General features: G+C 37.0%; 1 protein-coding gene across 5 annotated transcripts in view; it reads right to left on the bottom strand.

The window, feature by feature from the left end:
- LOC137139714 (ras and Rab interactor 2-like) overlaps positions 1-8867 on the bottom strand; it is a 34467-nt gene extending 25600 nt beyond the window's left edge. For 2 of the 5 annotated variants that reach the window (XM_067527377.1, XM_067527394.1), the window contains exons 1-2: positions 8618-8867; positions 3946-4033 (exon numbers count right to left, since the gene is read on the bottom strand). In XM_067527377.1, coding sequence (XP_067383478.1) covers positions 3946-4002 — 57 coding nt within the window. In that variant the 5' untranslated portion in view covers positions 4003-4033; positions 8618-8867. Of the gene's footprint in view, positions 1-3945; positions 4034-5098; positions 5186-8617 lie in introns of all 5 variants that reach the window. The other 3 variants (XM_067527412.1, XM_067527403.1, XM_067527386.1) reach the window with 2 other exon arrangements.
- Between the last annotated feature and the right edge of the window lie 18002 nt (positions 8868-26869).

Here is a 26869-nt window from a genome sequence, read left to right as displayed (position 1 = left end):
GTTTTAAACTGTTATGCCCCCAATTTGTGCACCTGTTGCTGCTGGCAAAGGATACAAGAGATATTTTGATCTCAGCAGATCTTTCTTGGGTAAATAATGATACAAAAAATATTTGAATTAAGTGCAAAAGAGTCTTCTAGCTACTGTCCAAATATCAAAATATAAAATAAAGTCAATACGCACTATTCAGCAGAGGACTGTCACAATACACCCCTACTGCACACTGGTTGAGCATTACAAATTACAGTGATCAGAGACACAGGAGTTGTTCAAATAAAGCCATGCTGAATTAATGCATTTACTACCATTTTTGTTTTTATAAAAACTACACACAAGACTACAGACTGTAATTCTGTCTTGTCAACTGCTGTAGACAACAGCCCTGGCTCGACATCTGCAGTAAGTAAATCAAGCAGCGACTCACAACCGTATTGTGCACACACAAGATGAGTTTTAACAGGGTAGTAGCAACAGACACACAAAACAGGATAAAAAACTTTTTTTTAACCTTTATAACACTTATCAATCTTGATTGTATTTCTTTTACTTCTAAGTAACAAGACCAAAACATGACCTTTCATCTCAAGAGTCCCAGTAACAACATGTAATAGCTTCTGTTTCATAGGAATACCATACGCAATTATATTTCCTGTAATTTAAAACTGATCTTTTTTTTTCAGTCTGACACTGGTGTCATTTGTTTCTTTTCCCAGTTATCCGTCTAGTTTGGAAATGTTTCTGCTGTTGGGTAATATCACATCAGCCAGATGAGCTGAGTAAGGAAACTTTTAACTCAGCTGTTTCAAAGGAAATGATAAATCTGGAATTATTAGGTTTGCCACAATCAAATCTGAGGTTGAAAAACTCAAATTTGTGCAATGACAGAATAGTATTCTAAATAAACCCATGCTGCCAAATAAAACTTCCTCTTATGTTAAAACTTCCTTTACTTCATTTTATTAAAAATAGTCTTTAATCTTCTTTTATTTTTGCTCTTTAGGCTATGTAGAGGATTAGTCAGTGCAGCTGAATAGATGTAGTAAGGTTGTATGGTCGATAAAGACAATTGTTAATTGGGTCTTCCAACAATTGTGAAAACTAAATATTCAAGACAAAAATTATTAGTTTTTTTAATTTTGAGATTATCCCCTTCTTGCGTCCAGCACACCACATTTTCTTAGGGTGCACTCAAACTTTTCTCAGGCCAGGCTGCGGCTTGTTTACTTAAGCAAAAGACTTTACATAATAATCAAACGATTTTACATAATAAGATGGATTAGCTGTTAGCTAAGCCTGTTAACATCCTGTCACACAGTAGGGCAGATCCATCCATGTAGTGATGTGTAATTCACTTAAATAAGTGTGTTCTCACTATTGAACAAAATATTTGTGATGATAATTTTTGTCATAATCAAGAAGCCCTAGTTTGTAATTTTCTTATCGGGCATCCTATATAGAGAGATGAATTTGTGATTTTTTTTGTCCATACAGTTACGGAGTATTTGTTTGGATTTTGACTTTCAATACATGCTAGAAAGAATAATAATATGATTGTTCAAAGTAAGTAAGTAATAATAAATATGCATTTCCCAAATTCTTCCTGTCTGGTGTTGCCATTAAGGAGTGTTTTGCGAGGTCAAAAAATAACAATAATCTACTGACAAGGATATTTACAGGCAACATCCAAAGTTATAGGCACACCCCAAGTTGATTTGTAAATTTAGGACGTGCTCCGTGACTGCGAACACACACCATTTAAAGCCCTATGTAACCCTTATGGAACCTGTGGTGTCACTACAGAAAATTCAGTATGCAAACGTATAGTGGATCATAATGACAGTATTTAGTTAGTTTGTTAGGTAATTTATTTCAATTTGAGGTGATCAGAAGGAAAAAGGATACATACACCAACAACAGCAAAAAAAAAATCTACCCCTTCATTTAAAGTTTATATTACTCAAGAATGATGCATTTTACATTAACTTAACTGATATCTAGCATATAACTATCTTTTTACCAATTTTTAAAACTTAAATATATTATTATTGCATTGTTTTTCTAATTAACACAATCCTCTTAATTATAATTACTTTATCTCCTTTCAAATAGCTCTTGGACATTTTGAGGCAATTGACACAATTGATTTTTACTTTTAAAAATATACTGTATGTGTTTTAATTTGTCTTTCGTATTCACCACTTCTTCTCCACCACACAAGCCTTCAGTTCTCCAAGGTATGCATTTTCTGTCAGCAGGATTTACACTGTGCGGGGAAACATTAGGTGTTGGATTTGCTGGCTGCAAGTCATGTGTGGTGGTCATGTGTGGAATGACATGAACAGTGTGTTGTTCAGAAATTAGCACAGCATAGCATGTAACACTTTGTCAGAAGCTGAGACTGACTCACACAGTGCAGGTCATCAGTGTTTCAGGAATCCTAAATGGCATTTTACATTAGGGGAAAAAAAAGAACATCCAAATAACGGAATTGCAAACCGATACCTACTCAACAAATGAAAATCTGAATAGTGAAATATTCTGATCCAGCCCTAGTATTACCATGAAATAACCAGCTGTTTTTACTTCAACTTGACTAAATAACTGGAAGTGGTTCTTTAAATTGTAATACAATACTTTACTAGGCAAGCCCCTGCACTTTTACTTAAATATCAAGGTTGTGTCCTTCTGCCTCATCTTTATACCTGACAAACTGTAATATAATCTCAGATGGTCTGATCAGATTTTAACAGTTAATCTATTCAAGCTGTTGGATCCACAGGTTGTTTAAAGATTTACTTTACAAATTTTCAACTTGCTTACTATAGCTTTAGTTTAGGGTGTAAATGTACAATAATGACATCACCATCAAAGATGACATCACCTGGAGGAGTTTTTCATCATTAGGAGTTCAGATGATGTCATCTGAAGGAACTGTGGCAAATTACAAATATCCATAGTTAGAGTAATGAGATGAACTGAAGGTTCCTACAATTGATGTCAACTGGAGGCATTTTTCAGCTAGACATGGACAGATACTTTAATCGTCAAAGGGGAGATTAATGGCATTTATTTACATGTACTCACCAAACTAGAGCCAAAAGAAGAAACTTCAAAATCAGTGAAGGCGTCTTTTAAGAGGAACAGACAGTTTAAACTCTAGTCAGTTCCATCTATTATCTAACTTCAAATCAGTGCAGACTTTAGTGGGCAAAGGTGCGTACTGCTGCTGATTGTTAAACTAATTTCTGTCTTCAGTATGACTGGCAGCTGTCAACTTTAAATTGCTTGTGTTGTAACATTTTTTCACACATCTCACCTGACATTCTCTGACAGTAGAATCATCTTTGTTACTGATACAAATTTAGAACTGTTTCTTTATTAACTGGGTGTGTTTGTTTGAAACGCAGGTGTGTTTCTATTCAAGTGAGTTTATTTTCATTTAATTTTGATTTGGTTATTGTATTTCAATAAAATAAATGTAATGAGAAAAAAAAACATTATTGTTCAGATACGATCATCAATAACCATTTTATCTCTAATCCACTACCCCACTATAATCCACGTGAATTCTTCCTTTATATAGAAGTTTATGAGTTTCCAAAATGGTACATCTGATGCTCCTTGCTACAACTTCTGTTAAACAAATGTCTGTTAAGCAATAAAGGAGAAACTGAGGTTTATAAGAACAAACAGGTTAAAAGCCTGACAGATAAACAAAGCACAAAGCCATTGTGTACGCAGGCCTGCACCACTTCTCTCCATGTCTTCTTTTTTCTTTTACAGCATTTATGGACTGGAATGTTAGTTTCCCCCTACCCAAGCTCTAGCCTCAGAGCCGAAGGTGTCGGCAGCACTGTCCAATATTTTATGAGAAACAAAATACTGTCACTCCTGTATGTAAAAACTATATCCAACACAGAGTCATACAAACAACTCTGACAGTACCTTGAAGAAACTGCTCTCCTCCGGCTTGTAGAGTTGACTGAAAGTACTGGTAGACATGTTGTCTGTAGATTTCTCTGTCTAGCTCTGACTGTGAAGAAACAAAAGCGTCACTTTTTGTACAGTCAAGATCACACGCAAAGGAGACTTATAGAGACAAAGCTGGTTTAAAAAGACATTGTAGCTTTGTTGCTGAGTCATATATTTCCTTTTTTTTTGTCAAACTCATTAAAGGAATGGTGGTTGTTTCAGAAGCTTACCACAGTCATTGAAACAACACTATCTGTGTAGTACACATGGCACATGCATTTAACCATTCTCACCTTGATGCCCATTTATTACCTACAGAACAACTCAGCAGACTATCACCTAAAAAACATTGTGATAGGTGAATGTGACTAAAAATGCCCTGAGTTGAGATAACTTGTCATATGCTGTTTCCTTTTAAGTTCATGTACATGTATTCTTTTAATCCATCTCTGTAAAACCAGGGTTTCCTCTTTTATTTCTGCTTATATAGGAGTCAGAGTTTACAGTTTACACTGTATGTGTTTATAAATTTTTTTGCACTTCTGGTTCCTTTCCTGAAGTCTTCTGGTTTTTTGAATGGCTGCAGTTAACTAAAGGTTAAGGTCACTAATCTACCTTTACAGCTTTATTGAGTTTGTATTTGAAATGATTAGCTAAATCAGATCACTATAATAAAAAGGTAACTCCAACTTAGTTTCTCCCAGTGAGTATTGGCCAGCTCCCCCATCTCTGTGTGTGTGTGATTGTGAATGGGTGAATGAGAAGCAGTGTAAGGCGCTTTGAGTGCCAATAGGTACAAAAGTGCTATATAAGTGCAGGCCATTTAAATATTTAATGTCTCCTGTGAATATTGTTTTATAACTTCTCCAAACTTCCATTTGACACACTGACACAGTACAGCCTGAAACTATCATATGTCACAGTGTTATTTTGTTATTCTATTGATCTGAATATTTAGCTGGAAAAATCTGTTAATTACAACTAAGGTTGTGCCATATGGAAGAGTACAGTATTCCTATATGGTATTTTGTTTACATATCAGACAATATCGATAATCATCATCATCATAAAGAATCGTTATTCTTAAAGTCACTGATAGACCATTCTGAATTAAAGAGTTTCTTACTGTCGCTCCTCTAACATCCACCACAATCTCTTGGCCGTATTAGTGTTGCTTCTGAACCACAAATCCCATTTCCAGAAAGTTGAGATACTGAAAAATTTAAATAAAAAAAGAATTGTTTGAGTTGAGGTGTTCATGAGCTATAGAATTGTGGTAGTTTTTAATGTAGTGATGCCTCAGGGCCAGAGGTTTATGGTCATTCCAAATTTTTTCAGTTTTATCCCTTTCATACAGAGATTTTCCAGGATTCTCTGAATCTTTTAGTGATATTATGAACCATGAAATCCCCAAATTCTTTACATTGAGAAATGTTATTTTTGAGGCGCTAAGCAAAGATCAGTGGAAAGAGTATTATGGTGTGATGAATCAAAGTTTGAAATTTTCATGTTCAACCATCCATATTTTCCATATTTTAGGGTCATATCTTAAAGGGCAACTTCACCAATTTTCACCATGCTTTCTATGGCTTTAGTTTAGGGTGTAAATGTTTTTTTCTATCATTAGGAGTTCAGATGATGTCATCTAGAGGAGCCCTTAAAAAGCAGGTTGACCATACTTACAAACTCCATAGTGTGAGCAATAAAAATCACCTGGCCAGAGTTTAGTGGTAGATTTAACTAAACATCATCTGCAAAGCAATGATAAGAGAGATGTCTCTGGAAAAATTTACAGGAGAAATCTGCCGGGGGAAATCAATCAGTCAGCACACGTGCATAACAGAAGGCTGCAGACAGGACACACTAATAGGGGAAGAGATCATTAACCGTGTGATGCTGTCTCATTATTTAAACAAAGCCTGCCCAAAGTCGGCTGTGGCTTTCTCTCACATTTTCTCTCAACACAAGCAGCAGCAAAAACACAGCCAAAAACACACACAAACAAAAAAAGGTGTTTTCTGTCACCATACCATTAAAATCTGAGAGACCAAGATAAGTCTGAGTTAGAAGGGAAATCTGATTACTCTTTCGCTACATATATACACGGGTTTCCAGTAAACAGGTTTCTTAAGTTCACGTAAACGCCATTTGATTACCCAATTACCCTGATTACAAAAGAAAGCTGGTTTCTCTGACTAACCTGGTTGCTTAAGTGTATATAAATGCAGTCAATTACAAAAAAGAATATGAAAAATATGTCACTTGTAAAAATAATGACCATTTCTGCAATTTAATGCAATGCAATACAGTAGTTCTGTCGTGAATTTTACAAGGTCATAATTTCTTGGTTTTTAGGTTGAAACTGTCAGAAAGGTAATAATTAATAATAATTGGTTTATTATTTAGGTCAAAGTGGGTAGTGGAGATGTACTGGATTGCATTACTGTACGAGAAGAGGTGGTTCTAATGTTTTGGCCACATCATTCATTTTAAATATGGTGGCCAAAACATTAGAACCACTTCTTCATATTATGCATTCCAGTTCCATTCTGTCACTGATTACAGTATGAGAAAGGCAGAATAGTAAATGGTCTGCATTAATATAGCACTTTTCTGCCTCACCATTACTCTTTACACTGCTTCTAATTCACCCATTAGCACTCACAATCACACACAGCCAGCCTGCAATCACCAGGAGCAAGAAGTTGGGGTTCAGGGTTTGCTCAAGGACATTTGGACATGTGACTAGAAGAGTTGGAGATTGTACGAACAACCCTGGGATTGGTGGACAACTGCTCTACGTCTTGAGCCACAATTACACTAAATGTACTGTCATACTGTGGCTTGTTTTGTCGTGTAATGAAATAGAGACATTGACTAATTTTCTATCTAACGAATTCCATTTCATTTTGCAATGAATTATTAATTATCCAAATAACATTGATTACACTGATTCAATATCTATGGGAGGCTTCTGTACAGATCCTTTGCTGCTACAAGTTAATCATGATGCACAAAGCTGCTGTTGGCGCTAACCTAAACAATACCTAATAATATTTTAAGCTAAAATGTTTCAATGTTGTCTTTTGTGGACCGCCTTTACACATTAGAAACGATACAAATAAACAATACAAAAAGTGTGAACATTTCATAAGTGAATCATATGCACCAAATATGGGTTCAGAAAAAAACACTACAAAAATGGATTTCACACAAAGCGAGTGTGAGAACAAGGGAGAACATAAAGAGCACTGGGTCTAAACACAGGAATTTTTTGAGAGGCGACATTAAAAGCTAATGAGTATTTACATAGCACACATATTTACCATATTTAGAAGTCCTAAGCTGTGGCCAGAAAAGCACAAGTTTAACTGAGGAATTTCTTTTAAATTGAAAGCCAGGGCATTGGCATTATAAACTGGCTTACTGGAAGCCTTTATGGAACTGAGTAATTATCACACTAAAACTACTTTCAAATTCCAGTTACCAAACTGACAAGACTGGGATTGTTTCGACTGGGATGGAAACTTTGGTTCAAAGACTATTGTATTAACAAGCAATGATCCTGCATGTGTAGTATGGTTTCAACATTACTGTTGTAATGCGTTATTAACAGTTAAATAGTTTATGTTACCTCTTCAAAGCATCTATCATCTATAATCTATGACCATGTCACGCTACCTGTGCAAATAGAGTGAGCATGCAAAAAAAGGGGGATCAAACAGTAAACAAGTTCTTTGTCTTTAATTCCTGACCTGAAACTCAGGTTTGAAGCAGACAACAGCAGAGGTCTGCTTCAGCCAAGACACTGAGTATTAAGCACATTAGCAGATTTCTCAAGAGACTGGAAAACCAGGCTCTTGGACGATACCCAGGAAATAAATGCTTTGGCTCCTTTTCTGCTTCTGCAATAAATAAATATATAAAGTCTAAAGAGAGATGATCTAATGTGAGCAGCTGGTAGTAAGACTCTGGCCCGAGAACCTTTAAACTGCCTGACACTCCAATTACCGTACAAACATTAGATGACACACCAGCATGTGAGGTAAAAGCATTTAGGCGCTAAAAGAAAGCTAAGATTTTAGTTCTCAAGAATAGGCAAAAAAAAAATAACTTAATGACTTTGACTAAATGAATCAGAACATATTTAGATGGTAAAAACAATAATAATAAATTTGTTAACTGTAGTTTATTCCTAACAGGAGAATCACAACTTAGCATAAGCTCTTCTAAAATGTTATGTAACTCAAATGAGAGAAAATGTGATATGTACTTTTGAACATTCCAGAAGGTACAATACTTCAATCAAACATCGGTACAGTATATAAACCAAACTCAGTCTGTCTATATAATATAGTTAAATGGTGCCAGATTAATTCTGGGACCAGTCCTATGCTTGTACCTTTTGTAAATATTCAGCATAACACGTCCCGCAGGATTCCTCACACATAATGCTTCTTAACTATAGCGACTATAAAAACTGACCCTATGAATGCTACGAGTGGGGGGGGGGGTGGTGGAGGTGGTGGGGGTGGTGGTGGGGGGGGGGGTTGACTTCAAGAAAAAAGAGCTGAGTTTGAACGTTAACAATAGAGGACAAAACCACTGTATTTTACCTTTAACTTAGAGCAGAACTTTAACTTACCTATTACTGAATATTAACGCTCCACTTTGGTAGAAAACCCTACTTCTCCGACGACAAACAAAAAATGTCCGTACCATTATACTTCCATGTCGAGGTTACCTGGCTGTTATAACGTTCATTACAAAGTAAGCCTGTTTCTTAGTTTGTGATTAAGAAAGCAAATTAATAGACTGTGACCTGCGTCGGTTCGCCGGTTCCATGCTCCTAAACTCTTCTAAGGAACTACTGGCGGACAGTATTGTTCTGATTTGTAAAGAGACAACCAAAAAAGGAACTTCTATTTTGAATATTTCAAAATAAAATATTAAATTTACAAAATAAAATAGGTTCGCATATTTTTACTGTATAGCACACTGTTAACAATTAATATGAATGCGTTACTAACACCATCATGATATTGTTAATAGTTACAATGTTGCGGGAACGAGGGCGCGAAAAAAGTCATGCTTTTATTTTAAACGCAAAAATGCCATACTTCCGGAGTTATTCTTCCTCACAGGTCAGCTTGATACTAACCCTGCCTTCTTCCCCCACAGCACTGCAATGGAACAAAAACAAAGTCTGAATTAACTAAGATCACGTGAGACGACTGGGAAAATGTTACAGGCCTCTCTCCAAAACTGATGGTTTACCTCCAGCTCAGCGCAACAACAAAGGATGCCGTGACACAAGACAGGTCACGATGCCTTTAAGACCCTAACAAAGAAAACTTAAATACAATGATCAATGATAATATATGTAATAAATTATTTTTTTTGTTTTGTTTTTTGTTTTTTTGTCATTTCGACTTATCAGCGGATCATCATCCACATGTTGATTTGGGACAGTTTTTATGCCTATTAGTATTAGAGAACACTGCACTCATTTATTTTGTACAACATTCTTTTTAAAAACTCCTTGACTATTTTTGTTACATTTGATATGTTGATTAAAAATCATACTTGTTTCACTCTTTTGTTATTTCAATACTTAATTCTCATTTGTTTATTTATTTGATAAGCTTTTCAAGGCGTCCATAAGTTGTTTGTTTTCAGGGGTTTTCCAATTAACTTTTTGAACTCTTTCTGATTTTTGTCATTGATGAGGGGTGTGCATCTTGTAGTATGGTCTCTTTATTTCTGGTCATGACGTTTTCTTAATTGTGTAAAAGGTCATTGTGTGACTGTGTATGTTTGGGTATAGGGGGCTAGAGCAGAATATGTTTTACATGGAGCAAAATAATTCCAAACTAATCATTTAAGGTTACAGATGTATAGCATCCATCTATTCTTGTACTTCTCACTGCATCATCAACTGTCGTCCCACCAATTCACAACAAGTAAGTAAACTATAATTTGGACAAAGGAATCAGCATGAGCATAAGGGAATGCAAACTTTTTTATTCAGCATTCACATCACAAGCAGTTTAGGGTACTTGGAACTGCACAATTATGGCTACCATTCCTGTATTCCTGGGTCCTTGAGAAGCCTTTCTGTCTCATCCAGCTGCTCCAGGGTTCTTATATGGGCTACATATAGAGCTTCCACCCCCACGGGTCAGTCTGACCCTGCAGTAGGACATGAAGATCCCGCAGCACTGCCCATTGCCTCTGCTGCTCCTCTTTGATCTCCGCCCAGAAGGGCGATGATCTTCTGCTGAGCAGCACTATCTGAAATAGAAGAGGGGGAGAGGTTTAGTGTGACAGAGGTGGTTGTTGGTGTGACAGGGTAAAGGTGGATGAAGTTAAGTGAATAAATTGGCACCATCTTGCAGACCATCTTGCATCTTAAGTGCAGACCATTTACCATTTACCATTTGTCAAGTAAACAGCACCAACAAGAGCACCAATAGCAGTATACAATATTTACAGAGACAGACACACACATACAAACATAGCAACAGAAGTTCAAGATAATCAGAAAAAACTGCTTCCCATAAGCCACGTGCAAGATTATTGTTTATTACCTAAAACTATAAAAGGTGAGAAATTGTCTTTATAATCTGCTTTTATTAGTCATTAAAATAATTAAAAAATTCAATCATATATTAGGTAAATGAATGTTATATAAATAATTACAAATTTAAATAATTTAAGTAATTATTTAAAATTATTTAAATAATTAAAATATATTAGAGAGGGGAGGAGATGAAGATAGGGATGATACCTGGAAATTAATTAATTGCAATTACAGTTTGCCAGGGGCTCTGAGCAAGATTGAATCATATTTGACAACAGTCATACTCACAAAGGTAAGGCAGAACTCCTCTTCTGAACTATTACTGACTTTTCAGAATGACAGAAAGGCAATACACTGCCTGCAACTCACCACAGAAAGGCAAAAAAATCTCATAAGATGGTTCCTGCTTCTCCCAAAAATTTTCAATGTAATGTGTACTTCACATTCTTTACTGATGTCTGTCAAGTTAAAGTTATGTGACAATTGACTGAGTGCAATGTCAATAACATTACACAAAGCTGAACATGTGCACAACGGAAAAAAGTAAAATAGCATGAGGTTGTCATAGTTATTAAAAGCGTGCCATTTTCTAGAAACAGGGGCACATAAAGGGCCAGAAATAGGCCAAAACTGTCTCTACACTAAACAAAATGTAATTTTATTTGGCGACAGGTGGCTAAGGTAAAGTGTCTTGAATCGAGTTGAAATAATGTTGCAGTTTTCTCTAAAGATGAAACTTTCTTCATCCAACTGATTTTGCATATTGTTTTCTGAGACAATTCCCCCACACACTGTCTCCAACATTGAAAGCACAATAAGTAACCAAACTAAAATGAAAGATATACTATACACGTACAGGTGCACCTTAAAAAAAATCTAAATATTGTAATAAATGTTTTTTTTAAACTCAATTTAACTCAAAAAGTGAAACTCATATATTCTATATTAATTACAAAGAAAGTAAAATATTTCTAAGCTTTATTGTTTTAATTTCAATGAGTAAGGCTCAAAATATGATAATATTTAATTTCAATTCTGAGTAAATTACTATTTATACTATATATATAGTATATATAGTATAGGGGCGACTGTGGCGCAGGAAGGTAGAGCGGTTGTCCACCAATCTCACAGTTGTTGGTTCAATCCCCGGCTCCTCTGGTCACATGTTGAAGTGTCCTTGAGCAAGACACTGAACCCCAACTTAGTTGCTCCCGGTGAGTGTTGGCCAGCTGCATAGCAGCTCCCCCATCGGTGTATGAGTGTGTGTGTGATTGTGAGTGTGAATGGGTAAATAAGAAGCAGTGTAAAGCGCTTTGAGTGCCAATAGGTAGAAAAGCGCTATATAAGTGCAGACCATTTACCATTTACCATATATATATATATATATATATATATATATATATATATATATATATATATATATATATATATATATATATATATATATATATATATATATATATATATATATATATATATATATATATATATATATATATATATATATATATATATATATATATATACCCACCCACATACCGCTCCACCTAGTTCAGTACAGGGAAAAACAATCTGATTGACAACTGACAATCTACTGATTTGTCAGTTGTCCAGAAGATGCTCATCAACATCTTCCACAAGGAGGGTAAAGACACAGTAGGTCATTGCTGAAAAGGCTGGTTGGAATTCTATATCCAAGTGTATTCATGGGAAATTTAACAACAGTCTAACAGTGCACAAGCAAGTGATAACAGAGAGCTTATTAAGAAGACTGTCAAGCAAAGCCTTGAGCATTCACCAGGAGTGAAGTGAAGCTGGAGTCAGTGCAACAAGAGCCAGCACCTACTGTCATTGGGAAATAGGTTGCAACTGTTGCATTCAACTGCTGCATTCATAGTTTCTGCGACAATAATTATATTGCTAAGGCACAGGCAATATAGATGTTGGCCTAAGGCGCCACCTGCTGGAGGGGCACCAAAAGAGATGTTGTTATTGTTTCTTAACAGGAGCATTCAGAATTTAAGTGTTCAGCATTCTAGTATTGAGTGGGGCGCCTGTAGCTCAGTTGATAAGGCAGTCGCCCAAAGACCATAGGGTCAGTGGCTCAATCCCCAGTCCCGGCCATATGTCAGAGCATTTCCACAGTAGAAATTGTGGAGGGCCTCCAGCAAAATAACTGTGCCAAATCAACATGCATACAATGATCCGGTGTGGTGTCCCTGAACTCACAGGATAAGCGGAAAAGATTTTAAAAAAAAAGCATTCCAGTATTAAGTGCATAAATAAAAAAATACTTTTCAGAAGTTAGACATGTATGTAAATCCTATTTTGATTGATTTTGAGAAATATTATAACATTTTAAGAAACTGTACTTTTCATGTTTTTCAGCTTTAATTAGTTATAAAAAAAGGGTTGAAATATTTCACTTTATTTGTAATGAATATAAAATTTTACTCTGTTCCTTAAATAATGAAAAAATCCACAGTATTCAAATTTCTCTTTGATCCCACACATCTTTAGTGTAGAACAAAAACAAATGACTTTATTATTCCAATAAATAATCCTAATGGACTTTTACTTTGCCATGCCCTGGTAAAATCATAAAGGAGCCACAGTGGTTAATTTTACGTTATATACACTATTATTGTTTGTTCACTAAACTTTCCAATCGTCACTCTATTGACCAAGCCTGATTATTATCTCGATCATGCTCCATCTAACTTTTCCAGTCTGAGAAGGGAAACATTTGCTAAGCAGCTTTCGAAACCTTTAAATAATGTTTATGGGCTCAGCTCGCAACCGACCAAACATGGAGGTTGTCGCTAAAGAAAGATTAACAGTGCACGTTATTACAACCCACAAACGTCACAGAAATTATGAAAAAACTTTGGGAGCGCACGCTGGGAGCTACATTTTCCACAAGCCAAGCGTGGCACTGTTAAGAACAACTCCCGGTTTCTTTTCAGCACTGTAGCCAGGCTTACCAAAAGCCATAGTTCTGTTGAGCCTAGTATTCTGTTAACTGTAAGCAGCAATGACTTTATGACTTCCTTTATGAATAAGATTGCAGCTATTAGAGAAAGAATTCACCAGATCCTCCCCCCAAATATTACAGGTAGATCTTGAAGTACAACAGTGCTAGAATCCTCAATAAGGCCATCATCCTTCTTAGACTGCTTTTTACCCATAGATCTCGCTGAGCTATCTTCAGTTATTACCTCATCTAAACTAACAACCTGTCTACTAGACCCTATTCCAACTAGATTGCTCAAGGAAGCTTTACCCTTACGTAATATATATATACACACCCACACATGTATATACATATATGTATACACACACACACACACACACACACACACACACACATATATACACACACGTATGTATATATACACACATATGTATACATATATGTATATATATATATGAGTTTCTTTGGGCCAAATATAAATGCAAAAACACTTTCCATCAGTATTGTGCTACATTTGTCAGAAATACGCATATCTTCAAAACCAGCTCCATTCGGCCTGAAAATGCTTTTAAGCACATAATATTGTATCGGACATACATTGATAAACTGTGGCTGGATAAAAGCTGTTGCAATGATATTTCCATGCTTAACTGAGTTGCTCCGAGCCAAATATGAAGGCAAAAACACTTTCCCTTCAGTATCTTGCTGCAATTGTCAGAAACAATTGGTGTGTGTTCACTAACAAGTCTAAAACAAGACACATGCTTAGCCTGCCTCAGCTGAAATTGCAATCAGAAGTGTTTTAAAGGCACAAGGCGTGGTTCACAGTTTTGACAGCAGTGTGTTAGCATTTGAACAAAGTGCTGTAAATCCACAGTGTTGTGCAAGTTGTGGTTAAAGTTATGGGATAAGTGTGTAGAGTTTTGAAAACTGTGTTCAAGCAATGAAAAACGAACAAGAATTTGGTCCACATGAACTGCTGGTGTGCAGACTGTAGTTAGAGTTTTGCCGGTGACTCCAGTTGTGCCCACTGTTGTTTACCAATCGAAAAAAATGTAAACTTTGGGGCCAAGGACCTTAATTCATGGACTGTCTGAGACATATAGTTTAGAAGATACAGTACTTAGGAACTTGGGAATCCATCTGCCTGTAAACCTGTACAGCTGAACTGAGCTCAGGTTGTCACGTTTAGGTTAAGGGATGGACCCAAGAGAAGAGACAGAGCGAGGGTTTGCAAAATAAGGGGCTTTTATTGAAAGAGATGTAAAAGATGAACAGGACCAGCACACGAAAGGAGTTAACTTGAAAACAAGAGGGGAACCGAATTACCAGAAATAAACACAGCTCGGGCTCAGGGGACAAGTTAGAGAAAGAAGAAGAAAGAACTAACAGAGGCTACTGGGTAAATCAGGCACAGATAAACGTTAAACCACAAGAGCACATTAATACAAGGACTAAAGGCAGGCAGTCACAAACAAACTCAACATAAGGCACCGGCAAACCTAAACATGAAAGAAACCCGGATAAAACAAGCGGAGAAAAACTATGGACTAGACCAAAATACTGAATTAAACAAAAGGCAAAACCTCAGACCAAAACCACACAGGAAACACAGAGTCCAGGATACCAAAGTCCAAGATGCAGGAGTCCAGATTTCCCAAGAGTTCGAGGAACGTAAGTTTCAGGCTTTACCAAAAGTCCAGAGTCTACTGTGGAGTTGGTGAGGGTATTAATGACGACAATGATGCCCGCGATGAAGACAGTGACCACGATAGCAGAGACCACATTAACAATGACGAGGATCTGGCAGGGGAGTGAAGGGAAGACTGAACTTAAATAGAAGGGGGAACAGGTGCAAACAATGAGGGACAACGAGGGTAAAGCTGGGTGAACAGAACCAGGGACAGGAAGTAAAGAGAAGGGGCCACAAAATAAAAGTCCAGGGACAGGAAGTGCAACAAGACCCTAACACAGGTGACCATAACAAACTGGTGGGCCATAATAATCCCTGGCATCATTAGCTGTGTGAATGAACCAGCGTGAACAGCCTAAAGCCAGTGTTTTAATCTCCCTTCTTCTTAAAATATACCACACAGGCAAAAAATTTAAATGTGTGACTGGACAAGTTATAGGCTGTACTGTACGGTGTGTCTTCTAACTTGTACCCAGTTTTATCCTGGTTGATTATCACCAGTCTATAAGGTGCACTTGTGCACAGCGTCATCCTCCATGATGACGGTGATGTCAGGGTGAGGAAGTTTCTGCATGAGTTTTCCCATGAAAGAACAACTTACAAAACAGGACACAAATAACTTGTTAACAAAACTGCAAAAAAAGGAAAAAAAGGAAAACTGTCTTTATATTTGGCCCATAACAACTCAGTTTAACGTGGAAATATCATTGCAACAGCTTTTATTTAGCCACAGTTCATCACTAAAAGTTATTATGTGCTTAAAAGCATTTTCAGGCCGATGGAGCTGATATGCTTGTTTCTGACAATTGCAGCAAAATACTGAAGGGAAAGTGTGTTTGACATCATATTTGACCCAGAACAACTCAGTTCGGCATGGAAATATCATTGCAACAACTTTTATTTACCCACAGTTCATCACTAAAAGTTATCATGCGCTTAAAAGCATTTTCAGGCCGAATGGAGCTGATATGCTTGTTTCTGACAATTGCAGCAAAATACTGAAGGGAAAGTGTGTTTGCCTTCATATTTGACACAGAACAACTCAGTTCGGCATGGAAATATCATTGCAACAGCTTTTATTTAGCCACCGATCAAGAGACTAAGTTTTTATGTGCTTTAAAGCATTTTCAGGCCAAAGGGAGCTGATACGCCTGTTTCTGACAATTGCAGCAAAATATTGAAGGAAAAGTGTGTTTACCTTCATATTTGACCCAGAACAACTCAGTTCAGCACTCTCTCACCTCTGGGGATGCTCTGCATCACTTCATCTAACTCACTCCAGAATTTCTCCTTCTCTTCTAACTCACATCCTACCTGTGGGGCATAACCACTCATAACATTGAACATCACCCCTTCAATTTCCAGCTTCAGACTCATCAACCTGTCTGATACTCTTTTCACCTCTAGAACATTCCTCACAAAATCCTCTTTCAATATAACTCCTACTCCATATCTCTTCCTATGTGACCCATGGTAGAACAACTTGAACCCTGCTCCTAAGCTTCTAGCCTTGCTACCTTTCCACCTGGTCTCCTGGACACACAGTATGTCCACCTTCCTTCTCTGCATCATGTCGATCAACTCCCTAGCCTTCCCTGTCATAGTACCAACATTCAAAGTCCCTACTGTCAGTCCTACAATCTTAGCTTTCCTCTTCTCTCTCTGCCTACGAACACACCTTCCTCCTCTTCTTCTTCGTCTTCGACCAACAGTAGTCCAATTTCCACCGGTACCCTGTAGGTCAACAGCACCGGTGGCGGTCGTTGTTAACCCGGGCCCCGACTGATCCGGTATGAAAGTCATTGTCACGATTTGCATGTTTGATTTGGCATGTGTTTTACGTCGGATGCCCTTCCTGCCACAACCCTCTGCATTTATCCAGACTTGGCACTGGAACAAGAAGACACTGGCTTGTGCCCCCTTGCGGTTGCATTATTTAGCCACAGTTCATCACTGTAAGTTATTATGCGCTTAAAAGCACGTTCAGGCCGAATGGAGCTGATATGCTTGTTTCTGCCAATTTCAGCAAAATACTGAAGGGAAAGTGTGTTTGCCTTCATATTTGACGCAGAACAACTCAGTTCAGCAAGGAAATTTCATTGCAACAGCTTTTATTTAGCCAGAAATCAATAGTGTAGGTTTTTATGCGTTTAAAGGCATTTTCAGGACGAATGAGCTGATTTCTGCCAATCGCAGCAAAATACTGAAGAGAAAGTGGGTTTGCCTTCATATTTGAACCACAACAACTCAGTTCAGCATGGAAATATCGTTTCAACAGCTTTTATTTAGCCATCGATAAAAAGTGTAAGTTTTTATGCACTTAAAAGCATTTTTAGGCCGAATGGAGCTAACATGCTTCTTTCTGCCAACTGCAGCAAAATACTGAAAGGAAAGTGGGTTTGCCTTCATATTTGAACCAGAACAACTAAGATCAGCATGGAAATATCATTGCAACAGCTTTTATTTAGCCACCGATAAAGAGTGTAAGTTTTTATGCGCTTAAAAGCATTTTCATGTCATATGAGCTAATATGCTTGTTTCTGACAATTGCAGCAAAATACTGAAGGGAAAGTGTGTTTGCCTTCATATTTGACCCAGAACAAGTCAAGTCAGGATGGAAATATCATTGCAAAAGCTTTTATTAATCCACAGTTAATCACTGTAAGTTATTATGCGCTTAAAAGCATTTTCAGGCTAAATGTAGCTGATATGGTTTTTTCTGACAATTGCAGCAAAATATTGAAGGAAAAGTGTGTTTGCCTTCATATTTGACCCAGGACAACTCAGTTCAGCATGAAAATATCATTGCAACAGCTTTTATTTAGCCACAGATAATGAGTGTAAGTTTTTATGCGCTTAAAAGCATTTTCATGTCATATGAGCTGATATGCTTGTATCTGCCAATTGCAGCAAAATACTGAAAGGAAAGTGGGTTTGCCTTCATTTTTGACCGAGAACCACTCAGTTCACCATGGAAATATCATTGCAACAGCTATTATTTAGCCAGAAATCAAGAGTGTACGTTTTTATGCGCTTAAAAGCATTTTCAGGCCGAATGAGCAAATATGCTTGTTTCTGCCAATTGCAGCAAAATACTGAAGGGAAAGTGGGTTTGCCTTTATATTTGAACCAGAACAACTAAGATCAGCATGGAAATATCATTGCAACAGCTTTATTTAGCCAGAAATCAAGAGTGTAAGTTTTTATGCGCTTAAAAGCATTTTCAGGCCGAATGAGCTGATTTCTACCAATTGCAGCAAAATACTGAAGGGAAAGTGGGTTTGCCTTCATATTTGACCCAGAACAACTCAGTTCAGCATGGAAATATCATTGCAACAGCTTTTATTTAGCAAGAAATCAAGAGTGTAAGTTTTTATGCGCTTAAAAACATTTTCCGGCCGAATTAGCAGATATTCTTGTTTCTGCCAATTGCAGCAAAATACTTATGGGAAAGTGGGTTTGCCTTCATATTTCACCCAGAACAACTCAGTTCAGCATGGAAAAATCATTGCAACAGCTTTTATTTAGCCAGAAATCAAGAGTGTAAGTTTTAATGCGCTTAAAAGCATTTTCAGGCCGAATGAGCTGATATGCTTGTTTCTGCCAATTGCAGCAAAATACTTATGGGAAAGTGGGTTTGCCTTCATATTTGACCCACAACAAGTCAGTTCAGCATGGAAATATCATTGCAACAGCTTTTATTTAGCCAGAAATCAAGAGTGTACGTTTTTATGCGCTTAAAAGCATTTTCAGGCCGAATGAGCTGATTTCTGCCAATTGCAGCAAAATACTGAAGGGAAAGTGGGTTTGCCTTCATATTTGACCCACAACAACTCAGTTCAGCATTGAAATATCATTGCAACAGCTTTTATTTAGCCAGAAATCAAGAGTGTACGTTTTTATGCGCTTAAAAGCATTTTCAGGCCGAATGAGCAAATATGCTTGTTTCTGCCAATTGCAGGAAAATATTGAAAGGAAAGTGGGTTTGCCTTCATATTTGAGCCAGAACAACTCAGTTCAGCATGGAAATATCATTGCAACTGCTTTTATTTAGCAAGAAATCAAGAGTTTAAGTTTTTATGCGCTTAAAAACATTTTCCGGCCGAATTAGCAGATATTCTTGTTTCTGCCATTTGCAGCAAAATACTTATGGGAAAGTGGGTTTGCTTTCATATTTGACCCACAACAACTCAGTTCACCATGGAAATATCATTGCAACAGCTTTTATTTAGCCAGAAATCAAGAGTGTAAGTTTTTATGCGCTTAAAAGCATTTTCAGGCCGAATGAGCAAATATGCTTGTTTCTGCCAATTGCAGCAAAATACTGAAGCGAAAGTGGGTTTGCCTTCATATTTGACCCACAACAACTCAGGTCAGCATGGAAATATCATTGCAACAGCTTTTATTTAGACAGAAGTCAAGAGTGTATGTTTTTTTATGCGCTTAAAAACATTTTCAGGCCAAATGAGCTCATTTCTGCCAATTGCTGCAAAATACTGAAGGGAAAGTGGGTTTGCCTTCATATTTGACCCAGAACAACTCAGATCAGCATGGAAATATCATTGCAACAACTTTTATTTAGCCAGAAATCAAGAGTGTACGTTTTTATGCGCTTAAAAGCATTTTCAGGCCGAATGAGCAAATATGCTTGTTTCTGCCAATTGCAGCAAAATACTGAAGCGAAAGTGGGTTTGCCTTCATATTTGACCCACAACAACTCAGTTCAGCATGGAAATATCATTGCAACAGCTTTTATTTAGCCAGAAATCAAGAGTGTAAGTTTTTATGCGCTTAAAAGCATTTTCAGGCCGAATGAGCAAATATGCTTGTTTCTGCCAATTTCAGCAAAATACTGAAGGGAAAGTGTGTTTGCCTTCATATTTGACCCAGAACAAGTCAAGTCAGGATGGAAATATCATTGCAACAGGTTTAATTTAGCCACAGGTCATCACTGAAAGTTATTATGCACTTAAAAGCAATTTTAGCCTGAATGCAGCTGATATGCTTGTTTCTGACAATTGCACCAAAATACTGAAAGGAAAGTGGGTTTACCTTCATATGAGGACCAGAAAAACTCAGTTCAGCATTGAAATATCATTGCAATAGCTTTTATTTAGACACAAATCAAGAGTGTATGTTTTTCTGCGCTTAAAAGCATTTTCAGGCCGAATAAGCAGAAATGCTTGTTTCTGCCAATTGCAGCAAAATACTGAAGGGAAAGTGGGTTTGCCATCATATTTGACCAAGAACAACTCAGTTAAACATGGAAATATCATTGCAACAGCTTTTATTTAGCCAGAAATCAAGAGTGTAAGTTTTTATGCGCTTAAAAGCATTTTCAGGCCGAATGAGCTGATTTCTGCCAATTGTAGCAAAATACTATTGGAAAAGTGGGTTTGCCTTCATATTTGACCCAGAACAACTTTGTTCAGCATGGAAATATCATTGCAACAGCTTTTATTTAGCCTCAAATCAAGAGTGTATGTTTTTCTGCGCTTAAAAGCATTTTCAGGCCGAATAAGCAGATATGCTTGTTTCTGCCAATTGCAACAAAATACTGAAGGGAAAGTGGGTTTGCCTTCATATTTGACCCAGAACAACTCAGTTCAGCATGGAAATATCATTGCAACAGCTTTTATTTAGCCTCAAATCAAGAGTGTACGTTTTTATGCGCTTAAAAGCATTTTCAGGCCAAATGAGCTGATTTCTGCCAATTGCAGCAAAATACTGAAAGGAAAGTGGGTTTGCCTTCATATTTGACCCTGAACAACTCAGTTCAGAATGGAAATATCATTGCAACAGCTTTTATTTAGCCAGAAATGAAGAGTGTACGTTTTTAAGCGCTTAAAAGCATTTTCAGGCCAAATCAGCAAATATGCTTGTTTCTGCCAATTGCAGCAAAACACTGAAAGGAAAGTGGGTTTGCCTTCATATTTGACCAAGAACAACTCAGTTAAACATGGAAATATCATTGCAACAGCTTTTATTTAGCTAGAAATCAACAGTGTAAGTTTTTATGCGCTTAAAAGCATTTTCCGGCCGAATGAGCAAATATGCTTGTTTCTGCCAATTGCAGCAAAATACTGAAGCGAAAGTGGGTTTGCCTTCATATTTGACCAAGAACAACTCAGTTAAACATGGAAATATTATTGCAACAGCTTTTTTTTAGCTAGAAATCAACAGTGTAAGTTTTTATGCGCTTAAAAGCATTTATAGGCCAAATGAGATGATTTCTGCCAATTGCAGCAAAAATACTGAAGGGAAAGTGGGTTTGCCTTCATATTTGACCCAGAACAACTCAGTTCAGCATGGAAATATCATTGCAACAGCTTTTATTTAGCCTCAAATCAAGAGTGTACGTTTTTATGCGCTTAAAAGCATTTTCAGGCAGAATGAGCTGATTTCTGCCAATTGCAGCAAAATACTGAAGGGAAAGTGGGTTTGCCTTCATATTTGACCCTGAACAACTCAGTTCAGAATGGAAATATCATTGCAACAGCTTTTATTTAGCCAGAAATGAAGAGTGTACGTTTTTAAGCGCTTAAAAGCATTTTCAGGCCAAATCAGCAAATATGCTTGTTTCTGCCAATTGCAGCAAAACACTGAAAGGAAAGTGGGTTTGCCTTCATATTTGACCAAGAACAACTCAGTTAAACATGGAAATATCATTGCAACAGCTTTTATTTAGCCAGAAATCAAGAGTGTAAGTTTTTATGCGCTTAAAAGCATTTTCAGGCCGAATGAGCTGATTTCTGCCAATTGTAGCAAAATACTATTGGAAAAGTGGGTTTGCCTTCATATTTGACCCAGAACAACTTTGTTCAGCATGGAAATATCATTGCAACAGCTTTTATTTAGCCTCAAATCAAGAGTGTATGTTTTTCTGCGCTTAAAAGCATTTTCAGGCCGAATAAGCAGATATGCTTGTTTCTGCCAATTGCAACAAAATACTGAAGGGAAAGTGGGTTTGCCTTCATATTTGACCCAGAACAACTCAGTTCAGCATGGAAATATCATTGCAACAGCTTTTATTTAGCCTCAAATCAAGAGTGTACGTTTTTATGCGCTTAAAAGCATTTTCAGGCCAAATGAGCTGATTTCTGCCAATTGCAGCAAAATACTGAAGGGAAAGTGGGTTTGCCTTCATATTTGACCCTGAACAACTCAGTTCAGAATGGAAATATCATTGCAACAGCTTTTATTTAGCCAGAAATGAAGAGTGTACGTTTTTAAGCGCTTAAAAGCATTTTCAGGCCAAATCAGCAAATATGCTTGTTTCTGCCAATTGCAGCAAAACACTGAAAGGAAAGTGGGTTTGCCTTCATATTTGACCAAGAACAACTCAGTTAAACATGGAAATATCATTGCAACAGCTTTTATTTAGCTAGAAATCAACAGTGTAAGTTTTTATGCGCTTAAAAGCATTTTCCGGCCGAATGAGCAAATATGCTTGTTTCTGCCAATTGCAGCAAAATACTGAAGCGAAAGTGGGTTTGCCTTCATATTTGACCAAGAACAACTCAGTTAAACATGGAAATATCATTGCAACAGCTTTTATTTAGCCAGAAATCAAGAGTGTAAGTTTTTATGCGCTTAAAAGCATTTTCAGGCCGAATGAGCTGATTTCTGCCAATTGTAGCAAAATACTATTGGAAAAGTGGGTTTGCCTTCATATTTGACCCAGAACAACTTTGTTCAGCATGGAAATATCATTGCAACAGCTTTTATTTAGCCTCAAATCAAGAGTGTATGTTTTTCTGCGCTTAAAAGCATTTTCAGGCCGAATAAGCAGATATGCTTGTTTCTGCCAATTGCAACAAAATACTGAAGGGAAAGTGGGTTTGCCTTCATATTTGACCCAGAACAACTCAGTTCAGCATGGAAATATCATTGCAACAGCTTTTATTTAGCCTCAAATCAAGAGTGTACGTTTTTATGCGCTTAAAAGCATTTTCAGGCCAAATGAGCTGATTTCTGCCAATTGCAGCAAAATACTGAAAGGAAAGTGGGTTTGCCTTCATATTTGACCCTGAACAACTCAGTTCAGAATGGAAATATCATTGCAACAGCTTTTATTTAGCCAGAAATGAAGAGTGTACGTTTTTAAGCGCTTAAAAGCATTTTCAGGCCAAATCAGCAAATATGCTTGTTTCTGCCAATTGCAGCAAAACACTGAAAGGAAAGTGGGTTTGCCTTCATATTTGACCAAGAACAACTCAGTTAAACATGGAAATATCATTGCAACAGCTTTTATTTAGCTAGAAATCAACAGTGTAAGTTTTTATGCGCTTAAAAGCATTTTCCGGCCGAATGAGCAAATATGCTTGTTTCTGCCAATTGCAGCAAAATACTGAAGCGAAAGTGGGTTTGCCTTCATATTTGACCAAGAACAACTCAGTTAAACATGGAAATATTATTGCAACAGCTTTTTTTTAGCTAGAAATCAACAGTGTAAGTTTTTATGCGCTTAAAAGCATTTATAGGCCAAATGAGATGATTTCTGCCAATTGCAGCAAAAATACTGAAGGGAAAGTGGGTTTGCCTTCATATTTGACCCAGAACAACTCAGTTCAGCATGGAAATATCATTGCAACAGCTTTTATTTAGCCTCAAATCAAGAGTGTACGTTTTTATGCGCTTAAAAGCATTTTCAGGCAGAATGAGCTGATTTCTGCCAATTGCAGCAAAATACTGAAGGGAAAGTGGGTTTGCCTTCATATTTGACCCTGAACAACTCAGTTCAGAATGGAAATATCATTGCAACAGCTTTTATTTAGCCAGAAATGAAGAGTGTACGTTTTTAAGCGCTTAAAAGCATTTTCAGGCCAAATCAGCAAATATGCTTGTTTCTGCCAATTGCAGCAAAACACTGAAAGGAAAGTGGGTTTGCCTTCATATTTGACCAAGAACAACTCAGTTAAACATGGAAATATCATTGCAACAGCTTTTATTTAGCCAGAAATCAAGAGTGTAAGTTTTTATGCGCTTAAAAGCATTTTCAGGCCGAATGAGCTGATTTCTGCCAATTGTAGCAAAATACTATTGGAAAAGTGGGTTTGCCTTCATATTTGACCCAGAACAACTTTGTTCAGCATGGAAATATCATTGCAACAGCTTTTATTTAGCCTCAAATCAAGAGTGTATGTTTTTCTGCGCTTAAAAGCATTTTCAGGCCGAATAAGCAGATATGCTTGTTTCTGCCAATTGCAACAAAATACTGAAGGGAAAGTGGGTTTGCCTTCATATTTGACCCAGAACAACTCAGTTCAGCATGGAAATATCATTGCAACAGCTTTTATTTAGCCTCAAATCAAGAGTGTACGTTTTTATGCGCTTAAAAGCATTTTCAGGCCAAATGAGCTGATTTCTGCCAATTGCAGCAAAATACTGAAGGGAAAGTGGGTTTGCCTTCATATTTGACCCTGAACAACTCAGTTCAGAATGGAAATATCATTGCAACAGCTTTTATTTAGCCAGAAATGAAGAGTGTACGTTTTTAAGCGCTTAAAAGCATTTTCAGGCCAAATCAGCAAATATGCTTGTTTCTGCCAATTGCAGCAAAACACTGAAAGGAAAGTGGGTTTGCCTTCATATTTGACCAAGAACAACTCAGTTAAACATGGAAATATCATTGCAACAGCTTTTATTTAGCTAGAAATCAACAGTGTAAGTTTTTATGCGCTTAAAAGCATTTTCCGGCCGAATGAGCAAATATGCTTGTTTCTGCCAATTGCAGCAAAATACTGAAGCGAAAGTGGGTTTGCCTTCATATTTGACCAAGAACAACTCAGTTAAACATGGAAATATTATTGCAACAGCTTTTTTTTAGCTAGAAATCAACAGTGTAAGTTTTTATGCGCTTAAAAGCATTTATAGGCCAAATGAGATGATTTCTGCCAATTGCAGCAAAAATACTGAAGGGAAAGTGGGTTTGCCTTCATATTTGACCCAGAACAACTCAGTTCAGCATGGAAATATCATTGCAACAGCTTTTATTTAGCCTCAAATCAAGAGTGTACGTTTTTATGCGCTTAAAAGCATTTTCAGGCAGAATGAGCTGATTTCTGCCAATTGCAGCAAAATACTGAAGGGAAAGTGGGTTTGCCTTCATATTTGACCCTGAACAACTCAGTTCAGAATGGAAATATCATTGCAACAGCTTTTATTTAGCCAGAAATGAAGAGTGTACGTTTTTAAGCGCTTAAAAGCATTTTCAGGCCAAATCAGCAAATATGCTTGTTTCTGCCAATTGCAGCAAAACACTGAAAGGAAAGTGGGTTTGCCTTCATATTTGACCAAGAACAACTCAGTTAAACATGGAAATATCATTGCAACAGCTTTTATTTAGCCAGAAATCAAGAGTGTAAGTTTTTATGCGCTTAAAAGCATTTTCAGGCAGAATGAGCTGATTTCTGCCAATTGCAGCAAAATACTGAAGGGAAAGTGGGTTTGCCTTCATATTTGACCCTGAACAACTCAGTTCAGAATGGAAATATCATTGCAACAGCTTTTATTTAGCCAGAAATGAAGAGTGTACGTTTTTAAGCGCTTAAAAGCATTTTCAGGCCAAATCAGCAAATATGCTTGTTTCTGCCAATTGCAGCAAAACACTGAAAGGAAAGTGGGTTTGCCTTCATATTTGACCAAGAACAACTCAGTTAAACATGGAAATATCATTGCAACAGCTTTTATTTAGCTAGAAATCAACAGTGTAAGTTTTTATGCGCTTAAAAGCATTTTCCGGCCGAATGAGCAAATATGCTTGTTTCTGCCAATTGCAGCAAAATACTGAAAGGAAAGTGGGTTTGCCTTCATATTTGACCAAGAACAACTCAGTTAAACATGGAAATATCATTGCAACAGCTTTTATTTAGCCAGAAATCAAGAGTGTAAGTTTTTATGCGCTTAAAAGCATTTTCAGGCCGAATGAGCAAATATGCTTGTTTCTGCCAATTGCAGCCAAATACTGAAGGAAAAGTGGGTTTGCCTTCATATTTGACCCAGAACAACTCAGTTCAGAATGGAAATATTGCAATAGCGTTTATTTAGCCAGAAATGAAGAGTGTACGTTTTTATGCGCTTTAAAAGCATTTTCAGGCCGAATAAGCAGATATGCTTGTTTCTGCCAATTGCAGTAAAATACTGAAGGGAAAGTGGGTTTGCCTTCATATTTGACCCAGAACAACTCAGTTCAGCATGGAAATATCATTGCAACAGCTTTTATTTAGACAGAAGTCAAGAGTGTAAGTTTTTATGTGCTTAAAAGCATTTTCAGACCGAATGAGCAAATATGCTTGTTTCTGCCAATTGCAGCAAAATACTGAAGCGAAAGTGGGTTTGCCTTCATATTTGACCAAGAACAACTCAGTTAAACATGGAAATATTATTGCAACAGCTTTTATTTAGCTTGAAATCAACAGTGTAAATTTTTATGCGCTTAAAAGCATTTTTAGGCCGAATAAGCAGATATGCTTGTTTCTGCCAATTGCAGCAAAATACTGAAGGGAAAGTGGGTTTGCCTTCATATTTGACCCACAACAACTCAGTTCAGCATGGAAATATCATTGTAACAGCTTTTATTTAGGTACAAATCAAAAGTGTAAGATTGTATGCGCATAAAAGCATTTTCAGGCCATATGAGCTGTTA

Source organism: Channa argus, chromosome 1, assembly GCF_033026475.1.
Source record: "Channa argus isolate prfri chromosome 1, Channa argus male v1.0, whole genome shotgun sequence".
In the NCBI taxonomy this organism is placed as follows: Eukaryota; Metazoa; Chordata; class Actinopteri; order Anabantiformes; family Channidae; genus Channa; species Channa argus.
The sequence above is the reverse complement of the archived record's forward strand: the minus strand, read 5'-3'. Positions and strand labels throughout refer to the sequence as shown.